This window comes from Symphalangus syndactylus, chromosome 10 (assembly GCF_028878055.3).
Source record: "Symphalangus syndactylus isolate Jambi chromosome 10, NHGRI_mSymSyn1-v2.1_pri, whole genome shotgun sequence".
In the NCBI taxonomy this organism is placed as follows: domain Eukaryota; kingdom Metazoa; phylum Chordata; class Mammalia; order Primates; family Hylobatidae; genus Symphalangus; species Symphalangus syndactylus.
Window position 1 is genome coordinate 30366139 of NC_072432.2, and position 19465 is coordinate 30385603.

Below are 19465 nucleotides of genomic sequence, written 5' to 3' on the forward strand. Positions count from 1 at the left end.
GCATATAAAGTACTAAAGTAATTCCAAAGGATTTCAAGGCATTTTAAGGTGACTAAAATACACCACAATTATTTATTATGGTTGACATTACTAATAACTACACTAATTAGGATTAGAGACGCCTGAGAAATCATGATTTGAGTGTTAGGCCATAAGAAAGCAAAGAAACAAAAATAATCATATAAGCAGCCTCATTCATTCATTCATTCATTCATTCAACTTCTATTTATTATGTAGCAGGCACCATAGATGTAGAATGAGACAAAGATAAACAAGACAAGCACTCAAGGTACTCATGACATAATGGGAGAACTCAGATGTGTAAGCCACTTCAACATAATAAGACCTGAAGATTCATGACTCACACAGCTCTGTGTGAGTAAAGATGGAGAGATTTACTCATGCTGCCAGGCCTTCACCAAAACCACCCCCATGCCTGGGTCCTGGAAGGTGAAGATAATCCTGAGATGAGCAGACCAGGAAGCGCATTCTAGGTACAGAGAACAGCACATGCAGAGGCAGGAATGGGAAGAAACACAGCATATTTGGGGTGTGGCTATGAAGCTTAAAAGTGGGTTCTACTCAGAGGATTTCATTAGGAAGCCCCGCAGCTTCTGTGCTGGTAGAGCCTGGGAATGCTGGAAGTGCCGGCCTCACAGGCTCCTCAGGCTTGGGATATGCTCCCTGTGCCTAGGGTGCTGCCCTCGGACAGCTTCAGGGCTCAGTCTCTCACTTCCTCCAGGCCTCTGCTCAGGTGTCATCCGTCAGAGAGCCTCTTCTCCTCCCTGCATATATAAAAAAAGCAACTCCCTGCACTAAAGGCCAGGACACCAGGACAAGACTCTTGCCACCCCTTCCTATCTTCTTCTCCACAATTACTCATCACAACCTAACATGCTTATGTACCAGTTCATTTATTACGGGCAGTCTCCCTGGGACAGAAATCTGACAGCATAATAGTTGCAACTCAGCTAAAGCCATTTAATGAAATCTATATTCAAGGAGAGGACAATTAACCCTAGAAGCAACACTGTAATTCCATATTCAGAGAGTCACTTGAGGACTGTTTTATTTCAAGAAATAATATGAAGATACAGCACATGATAGAAAAATATCTAAATAACTCTACAAAGTCAGCACAACTCTAAAAATCCTGCTCTTAATAATGCAGAGCAAAAGAGGCAAACTTTCAGAAACAGAGAAATAAAATACAGAGATTGGTGTGCCAAGTGACAGTTAGATGTGGAATTACGCTTTAAACTAATAATTCCTAAACTTCTTTAGAATCAAGTACTTCTGACAATCAGACACCCTCTCCATAAAAAATGCACATATACCCCAAATTCTGCGTCAACCTTAGGAAGTTTATTGGACACCCTCTCCCACCTCCTTCCAGTTAAGAGCCCCTAACTCCAGACAAGACAGCAAAGGAAAGCTTCCTCAGTGAACTCCAGATCAGCACAGCTTGCCCAACATCTGCTTCTTTGGCTCAGCAGCACCACCTGCCAACCATTCTTAGCATGAACAACAGAGGCACTCAGCGACAACTCAGAAACAGCATTTTTACTCATCAGCAGCTGCCTATGTGCCCGCCCTACACAGCACCTTGGGGCATATGAAGATGAAGAGGAGCCAGAGTGCCCCAGAAAAGAGAGTACAGTAAGGGAAAGAAAATACCTGACATGCTACAGGGAAGACAGTGACAAGTGACCTGAGGGAGAGCCAAAGCAAGAAGAGTTGTGATGACAGAGATGACGTCCAGCTGGGAGCTCTGCATACACTCAGGTGGGGCCACGTGGGAATGGCGGGAGTAGTTGTCGGTGGTAACAGCAGGGGGAGAGGGTGGCCAGAAGGAAGGCTCTCTGGCAGAGCTTGTAGATGGCAGGAAACCAGAGAACCACTGAGCCTGTCTTGAGCAGGGGCGACAATGTGAGCAAGATGTCACATGGTGACTGGAGGGCAGGCTCATGGTCCTCCCAGGCCTGCTGCCAGCAGAGCCCTCCTGCGAAGAGCTGACCATTCAGCCCCACCATCCTGCCCACACTGGCCATTAGAAGTGGGTGCCTGGCAAGGGCAGCAGTCCACTGTCAGACACAGCCTATCCAGCCTCTGTCCCTCTGACTCGCAGGGGTGACAGTGACTGGGGCATGCATCAGGCCTCAGTCACAGTGTGAAGGAACAAGAGCAATAGGAAGAGTGAGGACAGAGCTGGGACACTGGAAAGAAGGCCCAACATGGAAGCCACAATGAGTGGACAAACAGCAGAGCAAAAGGGTGTGAGCCTCCACGAGATTCCATGGGGACTGGCAAGAACTGTTAGTGGCGGGGGCCCGGTCATCCAGGAGGCCTGACCTACAACAGCGCACACATCCTTCTAGAGAGCCTGCACCACTCAAGGCAGCATTGGCTAAACCATGTGCATGGAGCCCCAGGTGTATCAACAGTGGGGTACAGAAAAGTTCTCCTTGCATGAGTTCAGAAACAGTCACAGCGTCTGCCGAGGCTGTGCAGGGGGTGTGTGGGCAGATGCAGCAGGCGGTGTCTCAACTTCCTGGACAATATGATACTTTCTCAGTAAGCACAGTAGTGGGGACCAGTCAGGAAAAGACATGAGTAGCGTGAATTACTCTGCTACCTAAGGAACCTCATGAAGGCAGCCTGACTGGGATGGGGAAAAGCTGGGATGAAGAGGTGGAACAGGCATGACAGGAAGGAATCAAAAGTGACGAACAGATGTGGCAGACAAGAGAAGGAGCCTCCAGATGCTTGAGGCTTCAAGGTGGAACTGTGTGATGGAGATGGCATGGTGGGCATGCTCTGAGCACTCCTCTGTGTTGGCTGAGAGAAGGGAGCAGGTGGTGGGCACGGAGACATGGTAAGAGGCCTAGGGTGTGACTGTAGTGTGCAGTGGGGAAGCAGCACCCACCCCAGGCAGAACACCCAGAAGCAGATTCTGAGAAGGTGGTGGAAAAAGAAGCAGAGGGACCAGCAATGATAGGCTGTTGAAGCCCATGCCCAGAGCAAGCTAAGAGCATGACCTGAGGCCAGGTCCTGCTCTTCCAGCTTCAGGCCACAGGTGGCCAGGGATGGTGAGGGCCAAAGGGCATGCACCTGTGCAGAAAGGGACCACAGACAAGAAGAGGGCTTTCAACTTACCATCTGATACTTGGTGCACTGGAGAATGTATCAAACGGACAATGAGGAAAAAACCATTAAGAGGTGGATCTCTCACATGCTACATTCTAAAATATTACATTTTGTTAAAAAAAAAAAAAAAGACATACAACTGCCTTTCAAGGTAGGGTAAAATGCTCTGTGCTTTCTTTGAGGTGTAATTAGGCATATTTGTTGATAGATAAACACAGAAGTGTTGGTTTGATCTTGGAGCAAAAGTGAGGCAATTGCTTCCATAAATCATAGAGAAAAGTTTTAATATTTAAAGCAGATTTTGAGGAAGCAAATGTGCTTTCATCTCTCTGGAAGAGCTGGTGTAAATGTTTTATTTAAAAAATGACACTCTCGGGAGTGAGCATTTATGAATGAAGTAATTGAAAACAATTACATTTGCTTTTTATCCAGTCCTATTAAGGCTTGTTTGCCTTTGAAGCAGACATGATAGCTACCTTTCCAGAAACCAGGGAGGGAAAGCAGGCAGGAGGATGCAGATCAATTTAGAAGCCCGGACCCTGTCCCAAGTCTGATATTTCTACAGCAGAGAAAAGCATTCTTTGTCAATCAAGTACTGAGGAAAACTGTTTACACCATTCTTAAGGTTACAAAAAGTACATCATGACATCATTCAGTAAGGACAGACTACTAAAAACTGTCCTTACCACATATCGGCCTTGTCACATATTTCTAATCACCTGTCAGTCACAAGTATTAGAACCTTAAGGAACTTTCAAGATCCCCTAGCCTAGTGATTTTTACATTATGATTATTTTTAAAAGCAGTAAACCTTTTAATCAAAAGCAGAGAACCAGGATATCAATCTGGGCCGGCCGTGCAATTGCTCTGGCTGGGACTGTAGTGGGGGTGGTGGGAGTTCCAGAGGCCTCACAGGGAAGCCAGGAGGCCCTGGGAAAACAGTGAAAAAGGTACCAGGGCCCAGGGTACAGCTGAGCTCACACAGCTAGAAAACAGACACTGCTTCCTTCATTGTGTACAGCCCGACCCCTCCTAGAGACGCTGAGAATTCCAGACAGTGGCGCCAGGAGCTGAGGCCTGCTGCTCCTGGCCTGGGTCGGAAGGATACCTCGTTCATACAGCCTGATTGCTTCCATGAGGTATGGAACCAGGAGGCGGTTAACAATAAACCCAGGAGTGTCCTGTTTTGGGAGAGAGAAAAACAAAAAACTAGTAAACTTTCATTAAATGGTATCTTTTGTGAAGTCACCAAATTGCCCCTTCTTACCCTGGATCATGTTTGCCCTGATTTATCAGGCTGTACATTTTCAAAATTTGCAGCATGGCCTTATTTCTATCTCATATTACAATTTATCCAACAATCATAGTACTTAAAAAAAAATTCAAACCCAGATGCCCCACTGCACAGATCCTTACATAAAGACAGATCAAGGCACAGGTGTGACCTGGAAGAGCATGGCTTTGGGACAGGCAGATTTGGGTTCAATCTTGAATACTCTCTTGGTCTTTCTGTCACTCTGAATCTGTTTCATCATCTGTGAACTGGGGGTGACAGTTTGTCTCAAAGTTGTGAAGATAAATCAGTAAACACATAAAATTCTGTACACAGAGCCCTACACCCATCCCTTTACTCCTCCTCTTTCCTCCCACTTCCCTTTCAAGAATTGACAAAACATCACACTGCATCTTGAATGGTCCTCAAAGGAGGACTGCTTTCCAGGCTCCCTGGAGCCACTCCTAGGCTACTCAGCATCTTCTCAGGTTCCAGCGCACAGTGCAGTGGAGCTGACTTGGGGGCAAGTGCTCGGACAAAGGAGCAGTGCCACTGACAGAGAGCTGGCCTTTCATGGCACACCCCCTAAGACCTCTGCATCCTGCGGTGACCCCTGTGCCACATATGCCTTTCATCCGTTTCCCTTCTCAGTAACTAACATTAATCATCTCTCCGGAGGACAGGTGTGGGATTTGGATTTTATCTACTGATCTCTTCCGGGGACTTGTAGAGAAAAACAGGTGATTTTTTGTTGAAGCTGATTTCCACTAGGCAAATGGTGCCTCCTCTTTTGTCAAAAGGCTGTGATCTTCCTGAGGGCAGAAATCCTCACCCTGGCCCGAACTCTGTATTCCGTTTCTAGCACACACCAGGTACTTCCTTAATGTCTGAATTACAGATGACCAGCACTCCTCACAGAGCTAACTTGACTGCATGCTGGGAAACTGGACAGTAACACAAAGGATGTGAACCTCCTTTAACCCTAGGCAAACTGAAACCAAGCCCTAACCCCATCTATTGCCACATGAGCACAAAGATGCACAAACAAGTTTTATCAGCTTAATTAAGACCATGGAACAATACAGACTTTATAATTGAGGCAAAAATACTCTTTTCAACTTCAAAAGGTTCACTATAGACTCAAGATAGGGTACCTGAGAACATGAAGCTCCAACAGTTAATATCTTCTACAGAAAAAGCTCATAGAGCTCAATAAGGAAAAAGTGCCAAGACTCATTAAATATTTAAACTCACTGGCCAGTCGCAGTGGCTCACGCCTGTAATACCAGCACTTTGGGAGGCCAAGGCGGGAGGATCACGAGGTCAGGAGTTCAAGACCAGCCTGGCCAAAACAGTGAAACCCCATCTCTACTAAAAATACAAAAATTAGCCGGGTGTGGTGGCACGCACCTGTAGTCCCAGCTACTCGGAAGGCTGAGGCAGGAGAATCGCTTGAACCCAGGAGGTGGAGGTTGCAGTGAGCTGAGATCGCGCCACTGCACTCCAACCTGGGTGACACTGCGAGACTCCATCTCGAAAAATAAAATAAAATAAAATAAAAATAAAAATAAACTCACTAGTAATCAAAAAAATATGCATTTTTGCTAACAAGATTATCAAAGGTTTTTTCCCCCACTGTAATAATATTTGATGCTATTGAGAATGCAGAGAGACAGATGCTATCAGTATATTGGTAGAATGTGAAAAGACACAGTCTTTTTTTTTCTTGGCAGGGTCTTGCTCTGTTGCCCAGGCTGGAGTGCACTGGCATCGTGATCTCAGCTCACTGCAGCCTCCACCTCCTGAGCTCAAGTGACCCTCCCACCTCAGCCTCCCAAGTAGCTGGGACCACAGGTGCACACCACCATGCCCAGCTATATTTTTGTAGAGAGGGTTTTTGCCATGTTGCCCAGGCTGGTCTCGAACTCCTGGGCTCAAGTGATCCACCAGCCTTGGCCTCCCAAAGTGCTGGGATTATAGGCATGAGGCACTGTGCCTGGCAGGAGACACAATCTTTAAATAAAGTAATTTTATTTTATGTAATCAAATTCATATTTTTCAGATTCTTATTTATTAAACACATTTTATTTACTATACTTACTGTGTGCCAGGTACTGTTCTAAATACTTTAAAAATATTAATTTATTCATTCCTCATAATAATCCTGTGAGAGAGGTACTGTAATTATCCCTATGTGAGGCATGAGGACACTGCGGCACAGCAGGTTAAGTTGCTTGCCTAAGGTTACACAGCTAATAAGTGCCAGCACCAGGATTTGAACCCAGTTGGGCTAGTTCATACCCTTAACCTTTGTACCACAATCCCCTCATGAAGTCTCACTAGGAAGGCACATTCCAGGCACATTAATGTCCCTCTTCTATGTCAAGTATTGGTAAAGTACAATACTGTAGGCCAAATCCAGCCCACAGCCTGTTTCTGTAAGTCAAGTTTTACTGGAGCACAGCCACACTCATACTGCATATACTGTCTATGGCTGTTTTCATGCTACAACAGTAGAACTGAGTACTTGCAACAGAGACTGTAGGGCTGAAAATATTCACTATCTGGCCCTTTACAGAAGTTTGCTGACCCTTGTCCTATGTGGTTGCTATATATTGTCCAGATGCCTCATCAAGAGCTTCAATAACTGACCCAGAAAGACCCTCTGAAAGCCCTTAGAATACCACACAGAGAGAGTTCTGGAATGACCTAACAAGAACAATTTAATGAGAACAAAGAGTTCCCATCTCTGCAGCTGCTGTGGCCACTCTGATGGAAGACTGAATCATTACTTTGTAGATTAATTATTATGCTGCTGAAGATAATCATTAGCTTTTCCCTGTATTTCCGTTTCCATATCTTTTTGTCTTGCACAGATGTTCTTTTCAATACTATTACTACTTTCTTCCACTAACAAAGCATAACTGCGTAAGAAAGTACAATCATAACATCCAATTATTAATATGATTTTAGAAATCTAGATGACTTAAAACTACAGAACTAAACAAATAAAAAATGGGTGTTAAAGCATGAGACTCCCTAACAACACTTTACCCATGGACGGGGAGGAGCAGGACACACAAGCCTGCTCTCTTTGGCTGCTGGAGTCCACCTCAACAGATGGCTTCTTCAGATGATTCATGAACAACATGATTTTTCATGGGTTAGTACAGTACTATGAGTTCAAACTCGAGAATATTTTAGAAAGCAAAAGTTTGCTATGAGAACTATAATGATATAAAGGATTATGGTTAAAAAAAAAGTAGATGACTTATATATAAATCTTTGTAATGGTGTAGCATTTTGTGACACAACTATCCCTTAAGAAAAACTGCAAAGTCATGCATAAGTATAGTCCCTGAGTTTTGGGGGAACTAAAGAGGAACTAAAACAAATGGAGAAACTGAAGGTAATCAAAATAATTACCTTCAGGTAGGTTAACATTTCAGCAACTGGGATTTTATGTATAATAACTGGGCAGCTTAAGAAAGGGGAAAAAAAGATGGAGGTCAAGCAGACTTCCCACTAAACCATGCTGCTTCTTGAAAAACAAAACAACAAACAATAAAAACATAATGCAACTTTCCGGTGAGAAACAGGTTCCTTATTGCTACTTTGGCAGGTTGCTCTCTCACTGTCTTATCATTTATTTCACCATCTGTAGTATTTCTTGCAAAAGTAAAGCCCTCATTTTCTGTTAGGGATGTATGTGTTTACCAAGCTGTACCTGACACACAGGGTTCTGACTCCCAGTGGCCTAGTGGAAGTTACAGCTGATTGGGCAACCAAAACCATTTATGAAAATGCAGCCATTCATCAGGAGACAAAAGCCAGGACAGAGAGCAGTCCGGTGTCTTCTACTCAGCTGGTGTCCCGAGCTCCATTCAGGTCTCCGACTATTCACCTGATGGCCTTAGGCATGGCTTAGGAGTCCAGTTGCCCTGTCTGCAAACTAGAACAGGAGGCACGGATTGCTCTTTACAGCAGGTGGACAAGCTTGCAGTATACAGTGCTCCTTCTTTCACATCATTCTATGAGAAGAATTCTACCAGGAACAAGTCAGGGTCCAAAAAGAAAAGAACTACCTCCTTCCCAAGCTACCCATACTCTTACCTTGCAAGAAACAGGATGCTTTCCTAGGGCTTTGCTAAAGTCTATCAAAGATTCAAATGTCTTCTGGCTGGTCATTGGTGTTTTAATGACCTGGAAATGCAAAGCAGAGAATTATGACCAGAGTGTCAGCAAGCAACTTCAGTAGAATGGTTCAAGAAATGATTGATCAAAAGGCTCTACATAGGCAACAAAAATAGTTTTGAGTTTCACCATAGAGGTAGGAATCTCAAGCCAGAAACAATGTATTTCCCAAAATGACTATTTTAAGACAACAGAGGCAGAATGTGGTGGCTCATGCCTGTAATCCCAGCACTTTGGGAGGCCGAGGCGGGCAGATCATGAAGTCAAGAGATCGAGACCATCCTGGCCAACATGGTGAAACCCCGTCTCTACTAAAAATACAAAAGTTAGTTGGGCGTCGTGGCACGCGCCTGTAGTCCCAGCTACTTGGGAGGCTGAGGCAGGAGAATCGCTTGAACCTGGGAGGTGGAGGTTGCAGTGAGCCGAGATCATGCCACTGCACTCCAGCCTGGGTGACAGAGCAAGACACCGTCTCAAAAAAAAAAAAAAAAAAAAAAAAGAAGACAACAGTGTATTGTAGAATGTACAAAATCAAGGCTTAAAATACAAGTGTATGTGTGTACATGTGTGTATAGGACAGTTTTACAGGCTTTGTTGTTGAGACAAGCCTGGGTTCAGTTGCACCACTTACTGGCTGTGTGACCCTGAGTATGTTTCTTGAAACTGAAATGACACTGAAATCACTCTGTTCATCTCAGGAAGTTGAGGCGAGAATGAAATTAGATTGGGAGTAAAGCACAAAGCCTAAGCACAAATGCTCAATAAATGCTGACTTCTATTATTTAATTATTAGAAGTCTGGAAGTATATGATGGTTACCCTTAAAGTCCTCTACATGGGACCTGACCTTCTATTATAGATGAGGAGGAGCCCCAGGAAAGTGGAGTAATTTGCCCAGTGACAGTTCTCCTGGATTCCTGAGTATTCCTCCCATGACTCCACCCTCAGCCACACAGATGCTCTAGAGGCCAGTGGCCCCTTGGCTTCAGTACAGACTCATCCTGCTGGGGAAGGCTTTCATTTACAGCAAGCGGGGCCTGCCACCTGCTCCAGCAGCCCTCCTGACCTCTGTGAGGTACAGGCAAGGGCACAAGGGCTGCCTTACTGGCATCGGTAGGGGACGGCACCAAGCACAATGCCCGGCACAGTCAGCCCTCAGTAAGCATTTAGAGAACTCATGTGCAATGGTAAATGGGAAGAACCAGATGAAGTATATATATATATTTTTAAACAGGAGAGATGCATGTTTATTCACTCATTCATTCATTCAACTACATACACACACACCCACACACACACACACATATACACACACACATTTATACACACACACACATATATATATATGTAAAATGTAAAGGCCAGTAAAGAACTTCAATCAGAGTCAAAGGGTTTACTTCAGACCCTTCATGGGATCTTAGGCAACTGCCTCACCTCTCTTCTCTAAAATAGGGCTCATGATCATGTCTTCCCTGTGCAAGAGGGCCATCTGACCTGGTGAACTAATGAGCTAGTGTCTGTGCAGGGATGAAAGGTGCTATATAAACAAAGAAGAGTTCTCACTCCTGTTTTCTTGTGATCACAGCCTGGGCTATGGTGTCATGCCGTGACACCAAGAGAAGTGAATGGATGGAAACAGGAAAAGACACAGTGAAGATGGAGAAGAGGAGCAGGACGAGAAAGACCAGAAGCCACCCTGTGGGTACCACAAATCAAACAGAATCCCAGAGCTGTTTGAAAGGAGGTCTAAAAAGTCTCCATCAAAACCACAGACTGAGCTGGGACAAACGCTGCTGACTATGGAGTTTTCAAAATAAGTTTTTGGTTTAAAGGAGTTAATAACAGTGAAGGTTTGTTTCTTTTTAAATAGGAGAGATGGATGTTTATTCACTCATTCATTCATTCAACGAACAGTAATTTGTACAGATACGCTGCTCATAGTTCCAACAGAGTCTGAAAAAAAAGTACATATATACATTCAAATGAGCCCGGTCCTAAGTAAAGGAGCCACTCAGCTTATACAAGTCATTTTGGTGTACACCACCCGCAACAAAAGGAAGAGCTAAAGTTAAACAATAAAAACTGAATCGAGAAGAACACTTTTACAAAATACTTTCTAAAAAATAGTAGCATTTGCTAAACATCGGCTGTTAACAACCAACACACCACATTTCCAAAGACAAAAGCATACATTACCAGATAAATGCAGTTGAAAACATTATTAAATCTACAGAATGTGCCTGTCTCCAAAACACTTATATATACAATATGATAACTAAAGAAATCAACTAGTCCCTAAGTACTGAAATGTTGGAAATGTATGCCACTTCTTTGCTCTTATCTGCATGAGCATAAATGCTGTTTCTTCTGTTCCCCAAACCCCTCCCCTTCATTCTTCAACTTCTTCAAAAAATCAGCCTTAGGGGATAGCAGAAAATAGGAGGAAGCTGAGAAGCAATGTTAGCAAGACAGAAAAAGTCCCATTGCAAGATGGTCAAAGTTGTCACTTGAGAGAAAACTCTAAAAAAATGGTCATTATTATGACTTATTAAAAATGCTTATGCTGAGTAGTGGTGAAGAAATGAGGAGGATAAAGGAAGGAAAAGGGAGTTGGAAAAGGCAATAATGAAGAAAACAGACAATACACACTCCCAGAGAGGCCACAGCCAGTGTCTGGAGGTTTGCCTGGCCCCACATCACCCACATGGCAGCATCAGCGTCCCCCACACTTCGCACGGCAATAACTCCTCAACCTCAGAACAAATGCTACTTTAATAGCGGCTGCTCCTCAGACCCTGTAATTAGGACCCTGTAAAAGGCAAGTTGTCCCATTTCAGGTGCAAATTGCCTACTGTGACTCCAACTCCAACATATTGGGAGTCTCCAAGCATTCCAAACAGGATGCTGGGGAAGCGTCCCTGCCTCCCCACTCCACCTTCCAGGTTTGTGGTCAGGAGGCTCACGGCTATCAGAAGCTGGTTTTATTTTTTTACTTTTAGGGTTTTTTTATTCGATATAGGATCTTGCTCTGTCATCCAGGCTAGAGTGCAGTGGTGCAATCACAGCTCACTGCAGCCTCAACCTCCCGGGCTCAATCAATCCTCCCACTTCAGCCTTCCAAGTACTGGGGACTACATGTGTGCACCAAAACCCCTGGCTGATTTTTCATTTTTTTGTAGAGATGGGGTCTTGCCATGTTGCCCAGGCTGTTCTTGAACCCCTGGGTCTCAAGCAATCCACTAACTTCCACCTCCAAAAGTTCTGGGATTACGGGCATGAGCTGCCACACCCAATGGGAGCTGATTTTAATAGCTCTGATCACAATGCACAGGAGATGTACCTCATCCGGGGACAATGCTAAGGCACCATTACATGGGGTCAGAATTAACCCCAGGAACTGTGGACAAGCTAGTATAGTGGATCTAATGAGAACTGCATTTACAGCATGGGCAAGCTGACCTGGATGAGATAATATGAACACATGTAGCTGCCCTCTTCTGTGGTCCCATCAAGCCCATGGTTTCTAGTGCTGCCTTCCCATTCTGATGCCTCTCAGCGCTGCCCATCAGCTCTGGCACAAATGAGTAAATGACATTCCACAAAGTTAACAGCCTTTCTGGATATCACTAAGCAAGACACAGGGCTGTGAAGAAACAAAGCATAGGAGCCCTCCTAGATATGAGGCTCAGGGACAACCTTCTACCCTCAGGTTAAAACCCATCCTAGGCAACTGGTGGCAGGGCTGGTGTACCACAGAAAAGCAGGACTGAGAGAGCTGGCAGAGCGGGCAGACACACACAAGCTGACACTCACTGACCTCCACAAGTTTCATGACAGGTACTGGGTTGAAGAAATGGAGGCCAGCAAATCGGTCTTGTCTGGTGGTGGCATTGGCTATGCTTGTAATCTGCAAGGAGGAAGTGTTGCTGGCAAAGATTGTATGTCTGTGAAGAGAAAATATAGTGGAGTATCAGAGTGAATCTCATCTTTCAAAACAGCATGACTCTTGGGTGCAATGCACAAGGTGACTGCTTACTGCCACATCTGTTGTCCTGACCCATTGGGGGAATCAGGGAGAAGACACATCTTCATATAAGAGGCTGAAATCAAGTGACTTCAGCTTTTTAAAAATTTTTAAATTTGAAAGTAAATAAAATTGGAATTTCCTGTTCCAAAGGGGTATTTAACCGAAAATCCTTCCTTGATTTTCCAGAACAAAATTTTCCCTACCTACTTGTATTAGTTAACTTCCAAGGTATGTGAGATAACAAGAGGTGGCTAATTGATCAAGCTACTTAACCAATCCCAGTCACAAATGAAACTCAGTGATCAAAGAATAATGAAAGAAAGACCACCTAAAAGCAAGAAAATTCTAAATGAACACATACACCCTCAATCAGAAACATCTGATAATAAACATGAATTAAGATATTTTCCCTGAAGTGAAAAGCTTTATTTTTCAATTGGATGCGAATTAAAATGAAAACAAGAAAACCAACATGGTTCAAAAAAATTTTAAGGTTACACAGGAAGATCTGGGGAAAAGAGGATATAGGCATTTGCATATATAAGACATTAACTTATTAATTAAAAAAAATCCATACTGACTTAAACCAAATTTAGTTTTTTAAGGCCACAGTAAAGAGCCAAAGGCATGAGAGGAAAAGCTTTAAACAGGTCGACTTCCAGGCTTTCCTGCAGCGCCACCTTGCGGATAAAAACATACAAACTGGCCTGGTGCTGATTCCAACCAAGATGGCCTGTTGACAGGGCAGGAAAGGCAAGGATCCCTTACTGACCAGACTTGGGGGTTCCTGCTTACCTAAAAGGCAATACTATAATCTGCTCAAATCAGGGGTGGGTGGGAGGAGAGGAGGAAGAGAAGGGAGAAGAAACCAGTTATTTGGAAAGGAGGGAAAAGGGGTAAAAGGCAAGGCCAGTGTGGGTAGGTAGCAGAGAGCCTTCTCTTTCCAGGTATGAGCACATCCGCCTTCTCCAACAGCTTCCAAGGTAGTCCATTTAAAGGCCAGGCTTTCCTTTTTTTTAAAAAAAATGACATTTTTTAAGGTCTTAACATTTCAGTTTTCAAAGTTTCTTGCTTGTGGTCATTGGGGAAAATAATATAAACTATTCCCCATTACAGAAGGTAATGAAAAAAAGATCCTCTTCCAATAACAATGTGTGTGGCCACCATAAGCACTGTTCAGCCACACAACCTGCACCACAAGCACCTGGAACCACAACAGCAGAGCAGGGACAGCCTGGGCCCAAGGTTGTGCCAGCTGTGGCTCCACACTCCTCTTAAGAAAAGAAAGTGTTATTTTAAAGATTAGTATTACAATCGTAATACCCCTTTTCATAGAACGTTTGAAGGGCCATTCACCTGCAAAAAGGGGAAACTCGGGCACATTTGGTAAAACAAAGTGACATCAGAGCCCAGTTCCAGGTATCGCCAGTCCAGGGCACTCTGGCACATTTTATCAGAAGGAGGAAATGATCTCTCCCCAGCAGACCTCTGCTTCTGCCTCTCCCAACTGCGTCAGGCTGACACTGTTCCTAAAAGTCTCACACTGTCTTCTCTCAAGACAGTGTGTTTACATATTAAACACAAAGGACAGTCTTTTTGTCCACGAACAAAATGTACTCTGGACTGGGCACGGTGGCTCACACTTGTAATACCAGCACTTCAGGAGGCCGAGGCAGGTGGATCACTTGAAGTCAGGAGTTCGAGATGAGCGTGGCTAACATGACCCATCTCTACTAAAAATACAAAAATTAGCTGGGCATGGTAGCGCACACCTGTAATCCCAGCTACTAGGGAGGCTGAGGCAGGAGAATTGCTTGAACCTGGGGGGCAGAGGTTTCAGCAAGCTTAAGATCACGCCACTGCACTCCAGCCTGGGCGACAGAGCAAGACTCCGTCTCAAAAAAAAAAAAAAAGTACTCTTATATGTTCCTGGAAACACTTGTCTTGAACCATCTTTTGTTTTTCTCATTCTGACACTCAGGTACCAAAAAAACTACTTTTCTCTTAAATGTTCTAAAAGAAAATCGACAACACAAGCACAGTGATTACTAGCAATGCCCCCAGACCCTAGTATCAAGACAAGAGGGGTGGTGGGGACGGCAAAGGATTCAAGACTCCGTACTTTGTCTAAAGGGGAAAGTCAGGACTTTGATCTGGCTGCCTGTGGGCCTGGTCATACTTTTCATTTGTGTGCCTTAGGCTGCTGCTAGAGAAGTCATGTTCCTCTCCAGGATGCAACTGTTTCATCAGGGTTTCCAACCCGAAATGTATCACTTGACTATATTTTCTTCTCCCATTATAGGATCAAACTGTAAAATCTGTCAGTAAAGTACCTCTCAATACGGCTGCTTAAAAAATGTAGCAAGCATTCAATAATGGTGGTGATCTAAAACAAAAACAAACAGTGCCAAGAAAGGTGGAGAAGGTCAGCAGCCAAGTCACATCTTTGGTATGACTATGGGTCATGTCTTCTTTTCACACCTCACATCTGTTTTGCACCAATTCAGGTGAAAGAGCCTAGTGTAGTGCCTGATACACAGCAGGCACTCAGGAAATCTGAGCTAAATTAAATGAGTTTCCTAAACAACTCTGTACAATAGGTACCAGTGCTGCTGCTATTTTACACATGGGGGAAGCTAGTCTTAGAGAGTTAGAGCCAGAAAGGTCTAGGAAATTATTTACCCCAAACCCCTCAACTCGCATTACAGATGACGAAACTGAGGACCTTTCCAAGGCTGGAGGTGGTGGGCGGTCAGCACCAGGTCCAGGCCTCCTTTCTCCAATAATCCTTCTTCTGTACCAGACATGGACAACGGAGGGCAGTCAGGCCTCTCACTATCACCAAGAGTGACCAATCTTTTCAATAAAGATCAAACTGCTCGACAAAACTCCCTTTTTTGCAGTGGGTATTTATTATCCCAGAGGGCTCCCTGCTGGCCTGGGAGCCAGTCCCGGTACCACAAGTGTCTTCTGTTTTTGTCAGATGTCTCTGCAGCCTCTAGATGCCCGTGTGAAATGCACAAGGACACTGATTGGCAGTGATGGACAGATGACAGAAAGGCAAGTCTCTTCTCTTTGTCGGGGCAGGGCCTCTCTGGCCACAAGGCCACCCATCTCTGAAGGTTAACATTCCGACAAGCTGGTATGCAAGTGTCTCTCTTTAGCTACTGCCCACCGGAAGTGCCCTGAGAATTGCTTTTGTCATATAATCTTATTCTGCCATTCAATTCCAACCAAGAAGCATGAAAATATAGTCAAACAAGTCACTAGAAGAGCACTGATCAGTGGGTCAGGTGTCACACACTCGAAGCCTCTGGATCCCGAGGTACATTCTGCCAGGAAGAATTCCACCAGGAAGCCAGCCAGCTAAGAAGTCAATGCTCCTTTAACACTCCCAAGAGTACTTCGATTGAACCCAGATGAAGCTCAAAACAGGAAAGTCCTCTCTGCCTATAGGCATTCCCTTCAATTACACCATTCTGTTTGCTCCATCCAAAAAAGGAGGAAACACAGAACTGCTCTGAGGGTCCTTGGCAGACAGTTAAGGAAACGTAGGGTATTCCTATGCCCGAGAATGGAGCACAGGAGTACCCTACATGTCCTTAACTGTCTGCTGTCAGATGTCTCTGCAGCCTCTAGATGTCAGTGTGAAATGAACCAAGGAACGTCAGAGCAGCTTCTGGCATAGGAGTATCCATGACCTACACACTTCAAGAAACATATAGGCCTGTCTCTGGATGGACCCCTCCATGTTACCATGGGTAATTCTACACTCATTTGGGACAAGGATCAGATCACAGCAGCCCAAGCTTCTTCGGAAGCAAACTGGGAGGATGGAGAACAACAGAAACCATATTGGCTTTTCTTGAAATAGCTGTGGGGTAGGAGAGACGGAGGTGGATGAACTTGGTCAGAGGATCCCTTCCTGGGAGAAGGCAATAAACAAGGAGGAAAGTTCAAGGCCCAGGGAGGGACCCCTCAGAACCTGTCAAGAATGTCCAGGGGTTATGAACAGATATTTTTCAAAAAAAGACATACTAGTGGTCAATAAACATATGAGAAAATGCTCAGCATCACTAATCAACAGAGAAATGGAAATTAAAACCACAATGAGTTTAGCACCTGATACCAGTCAGAATGGCTTTTATTAAAAAGTCAAAAACAACAGATGTTGGTGAGAATCTGGAGAAATGGGAACCCTTGCATGCTGCTGGTGGCAATGTAAATTAGTACAACCTTTAAGGAAAACAGTACGGAGATTTCTCAAAAAACTAAAAATAGAACTACCATGCAATCCAGCAGCCCCACTATTGGGTATATATTCAAAGGAAAAAAACTCATTCTATCAAAAAAATACCTGCACTCATATGTTTATTGCAGCACTATTCACAATAGCCAAGACATGAAATCAACCTAAGTGTCCATCAATGGCTGATTAAAGAAAATGTGGCATATATACACCATGGAATACTACTCACCTATAAAAAAGAATTAAATCATGTCTTTTGAAGCAACATGAACAGGAGTGAACGCCATTAAGTGAAACAACTCAGTCAAATACCATATGTTCTCACATATAAGTGATAGCTAAATAACAGGTACCCATGGATGTACAGAGGGAAATAACAGACACTGGAGACTCCAAAATGTGGGAGGGTGGTGAGGGTTGAAAAATTACCTATTGGGTACGGTGTTCACTATGTGGGTGATGGGTATACTAAAAGACCAGACTTCACCACTACACAATATAGGCATGGAACAAAACTGCACTTGTACCCACAAATCTATAAAAACAAAAAATAAAAATGAAAAACAAAAATAAGGTTAAAAAAAAAAAAAAAAGAAGATTGCCAGAGGTTACATACTCAGCAGCAAACTTGTCCAGCCTTTTGAAGAGCTCGTTTTTCACCTTCAGATTCTCCACAATGGCTTCCACCACCAAGTCTGTGCTGTGAACAACGGAGGCTGCATCCGTGCTGGTCGCTATGCTGCTCAGGGTCTTCTCCACAAATTCATCGCCAGCCTAATGCAGTGGCAGGAAGAAGAGAACATTTACCCGGCTCACTGGAAATTATCTTTCAAGTTCTTAGCTCTGCTCCAGTTAGTAAACTGGGTGTTCAGAGCACCTGTATTGGCCTACCCTATCTGTTCTCAAAGTGTCCACGAAGCCTGTAATTTATCCTTCCATAGCTCTGCGCCATCCATTAGTCTTGAGGTGGTGCTGACTATTCCTCTCTAATAAAAGCAGAGACTAGCTCCTATTAGAGCAAGGGCAAGAGCCAGGGTAAGAAAGCCGACTTAGCATTTATCAAATAATTATTGCCTGTCATATGCCTGAAACTCTTGTTTCTGAAACAAGCTAGATACAGCCTCTGCTGCCAAAGAGCCTGTAGTTTTCATTGTTTCCTCATTTTCCTCCTGTGACTCCAGGTTTCCACAGACCTCAATAAGGACAGAATCGGAGATGGTGCCTCTATAAGCCGCCATTTTTATTTCATGGTGTAATTTGTCCACAGGGCATCAAAATAGTCATAATCAGCAAAGGCATCCAAAATCCTCATGGAGTAAGCAGCTAGATCTCAGCTGTTATACAGAAATATTCTACTAGCCACATTAAAAAAAGGGAAAAGACGTTCACAGGTGAAATTAATATTATTTAACCCAATATATCTAAGATGCCATCACTTCAACAGGTAATCAATATTTAAAACTATTGAGATGTTTTATATATTTTTTCCCCTATTATAGCTTTAAAATCTAGTGTCTATTTTACACTCAGAGCACATCTCTATCTAGACTAGCCACATTTCAAGCACTCAGTAGCCACTTGTGAGTAGCTATTATATTGGTGGTCAGTATAGAGCTAGATAAGCATAGTATGTCAACTAGGCAAAGTGAAACTGACACCTCCCTCCTCAGTGGTGTCCCTGGCAGAGGAGAGAAACCTCAGGAGTATAGACTCCTGAGGAGTAGCTAGCCAGAGCTAAGCAACTTGAGCATAGGGGCCATCCTTTTATCTTTAGGGTGTGGCTCAGAAACTCAGCCCAAGGAGACAATTAGCTGAAAGTTTGTAAACAAGGGGAAAATGCAGGCTATCTGGGTCAAACTCATTCTGTCCTAGACTCCAACCCTCAGCCCAGGGCTCTTATAATCTCATCTGTCTGGACCCTCCTCATAACATCCCCTGCATGAGGTCCCACTACAATTAAGAATATAAGGGACAGGTGGGCCGGGCGCAGTGGCTCACGCCTGTAATCTCAGCACTTTGGGAGGCTGAGGCGGGTGGATCACGAGGTTAGGAGATCGAGACCATCCAGGATAACATGGTGAAACGCTGTCTCCACTAAAAATACAAAAAATTAGCTGGGCGTGGTAGCGGGTGCCTGTAGTCCCAGCTACTCAAAAGGCTGAGGCAGGAGAATGGCGTGAACCCGGGAGGCGGAGCTTGCAGTGAGCCGACATTGCGCAGCTGCACTCCAGCCTGGGCTACAGAGCGAGACTCCGTCTCAACAAAAAAGAATATAAGAGACAGGTGAAGAATATCTTAATGTAAAAAGTAAAGTAGAAGTTCCTCTTCAAAGAGACTCTCCTCCCCATCTAATTAAGAATAAGTAGTAACTTTTCTTAGAAGCAAAATTTATTCTAAGACCTGTGTTAACATTCTTAAATATCTGCTAGCTGTAATAAAGAAATCAATGTACTTTATGTTCTTAGCTCCACAATTTAGCCTAAAGATTTGCCCTGGCATGCTTATACTGGTCCAAGTGGGCATTAGGTCATAGCCTGTTCCTCTTCCTTATTTAGAGGTGTTTTCACCTTTCTCAG

At 44.0% G+C, this 19465-nt stretch overlaps 1 protein-coding gene across 4 annotated transcripts in view; it reads right to left on the reverse strand.

Annotated features, from left to right (window-relative positions):
- Window positions 1–19465, reverse strand: part of HADH (hydroxyacyl-CoA dehydrogenase) — a 48400-nt gene that overhangs the window by 3428 nt on the left and 25507 nt on the right. For 3 of the 4 annotated variants that reach the window (XM_055296792.2, XM_055296789.2, XM_055296791.2), the window contains exons 3-6: window positions 17506–17663; window positions 12431–12557; window positions 8534–8623; window positions 4256–4328 (exon numbers count right to left, since the gene is read on the reverse strand). In XM_055296792.2, coding sequence (XP_055152767.1) covers window positions 4256–4328; window positions 8534–8623; window positions 12431–12557; window positions 17506–17663 — 448 coding nt within the window. Of the gene's footprint in view, window positions 1–3156; window positions 3175–4255; window positions 4329–8533; window positions 8624–12430; window positions 12558–17505; window positions 17664–19465 lie in introns of all 4 variants that reach the window. The other variant, XM_055296790.2, reaches the window with a different exon arrangement.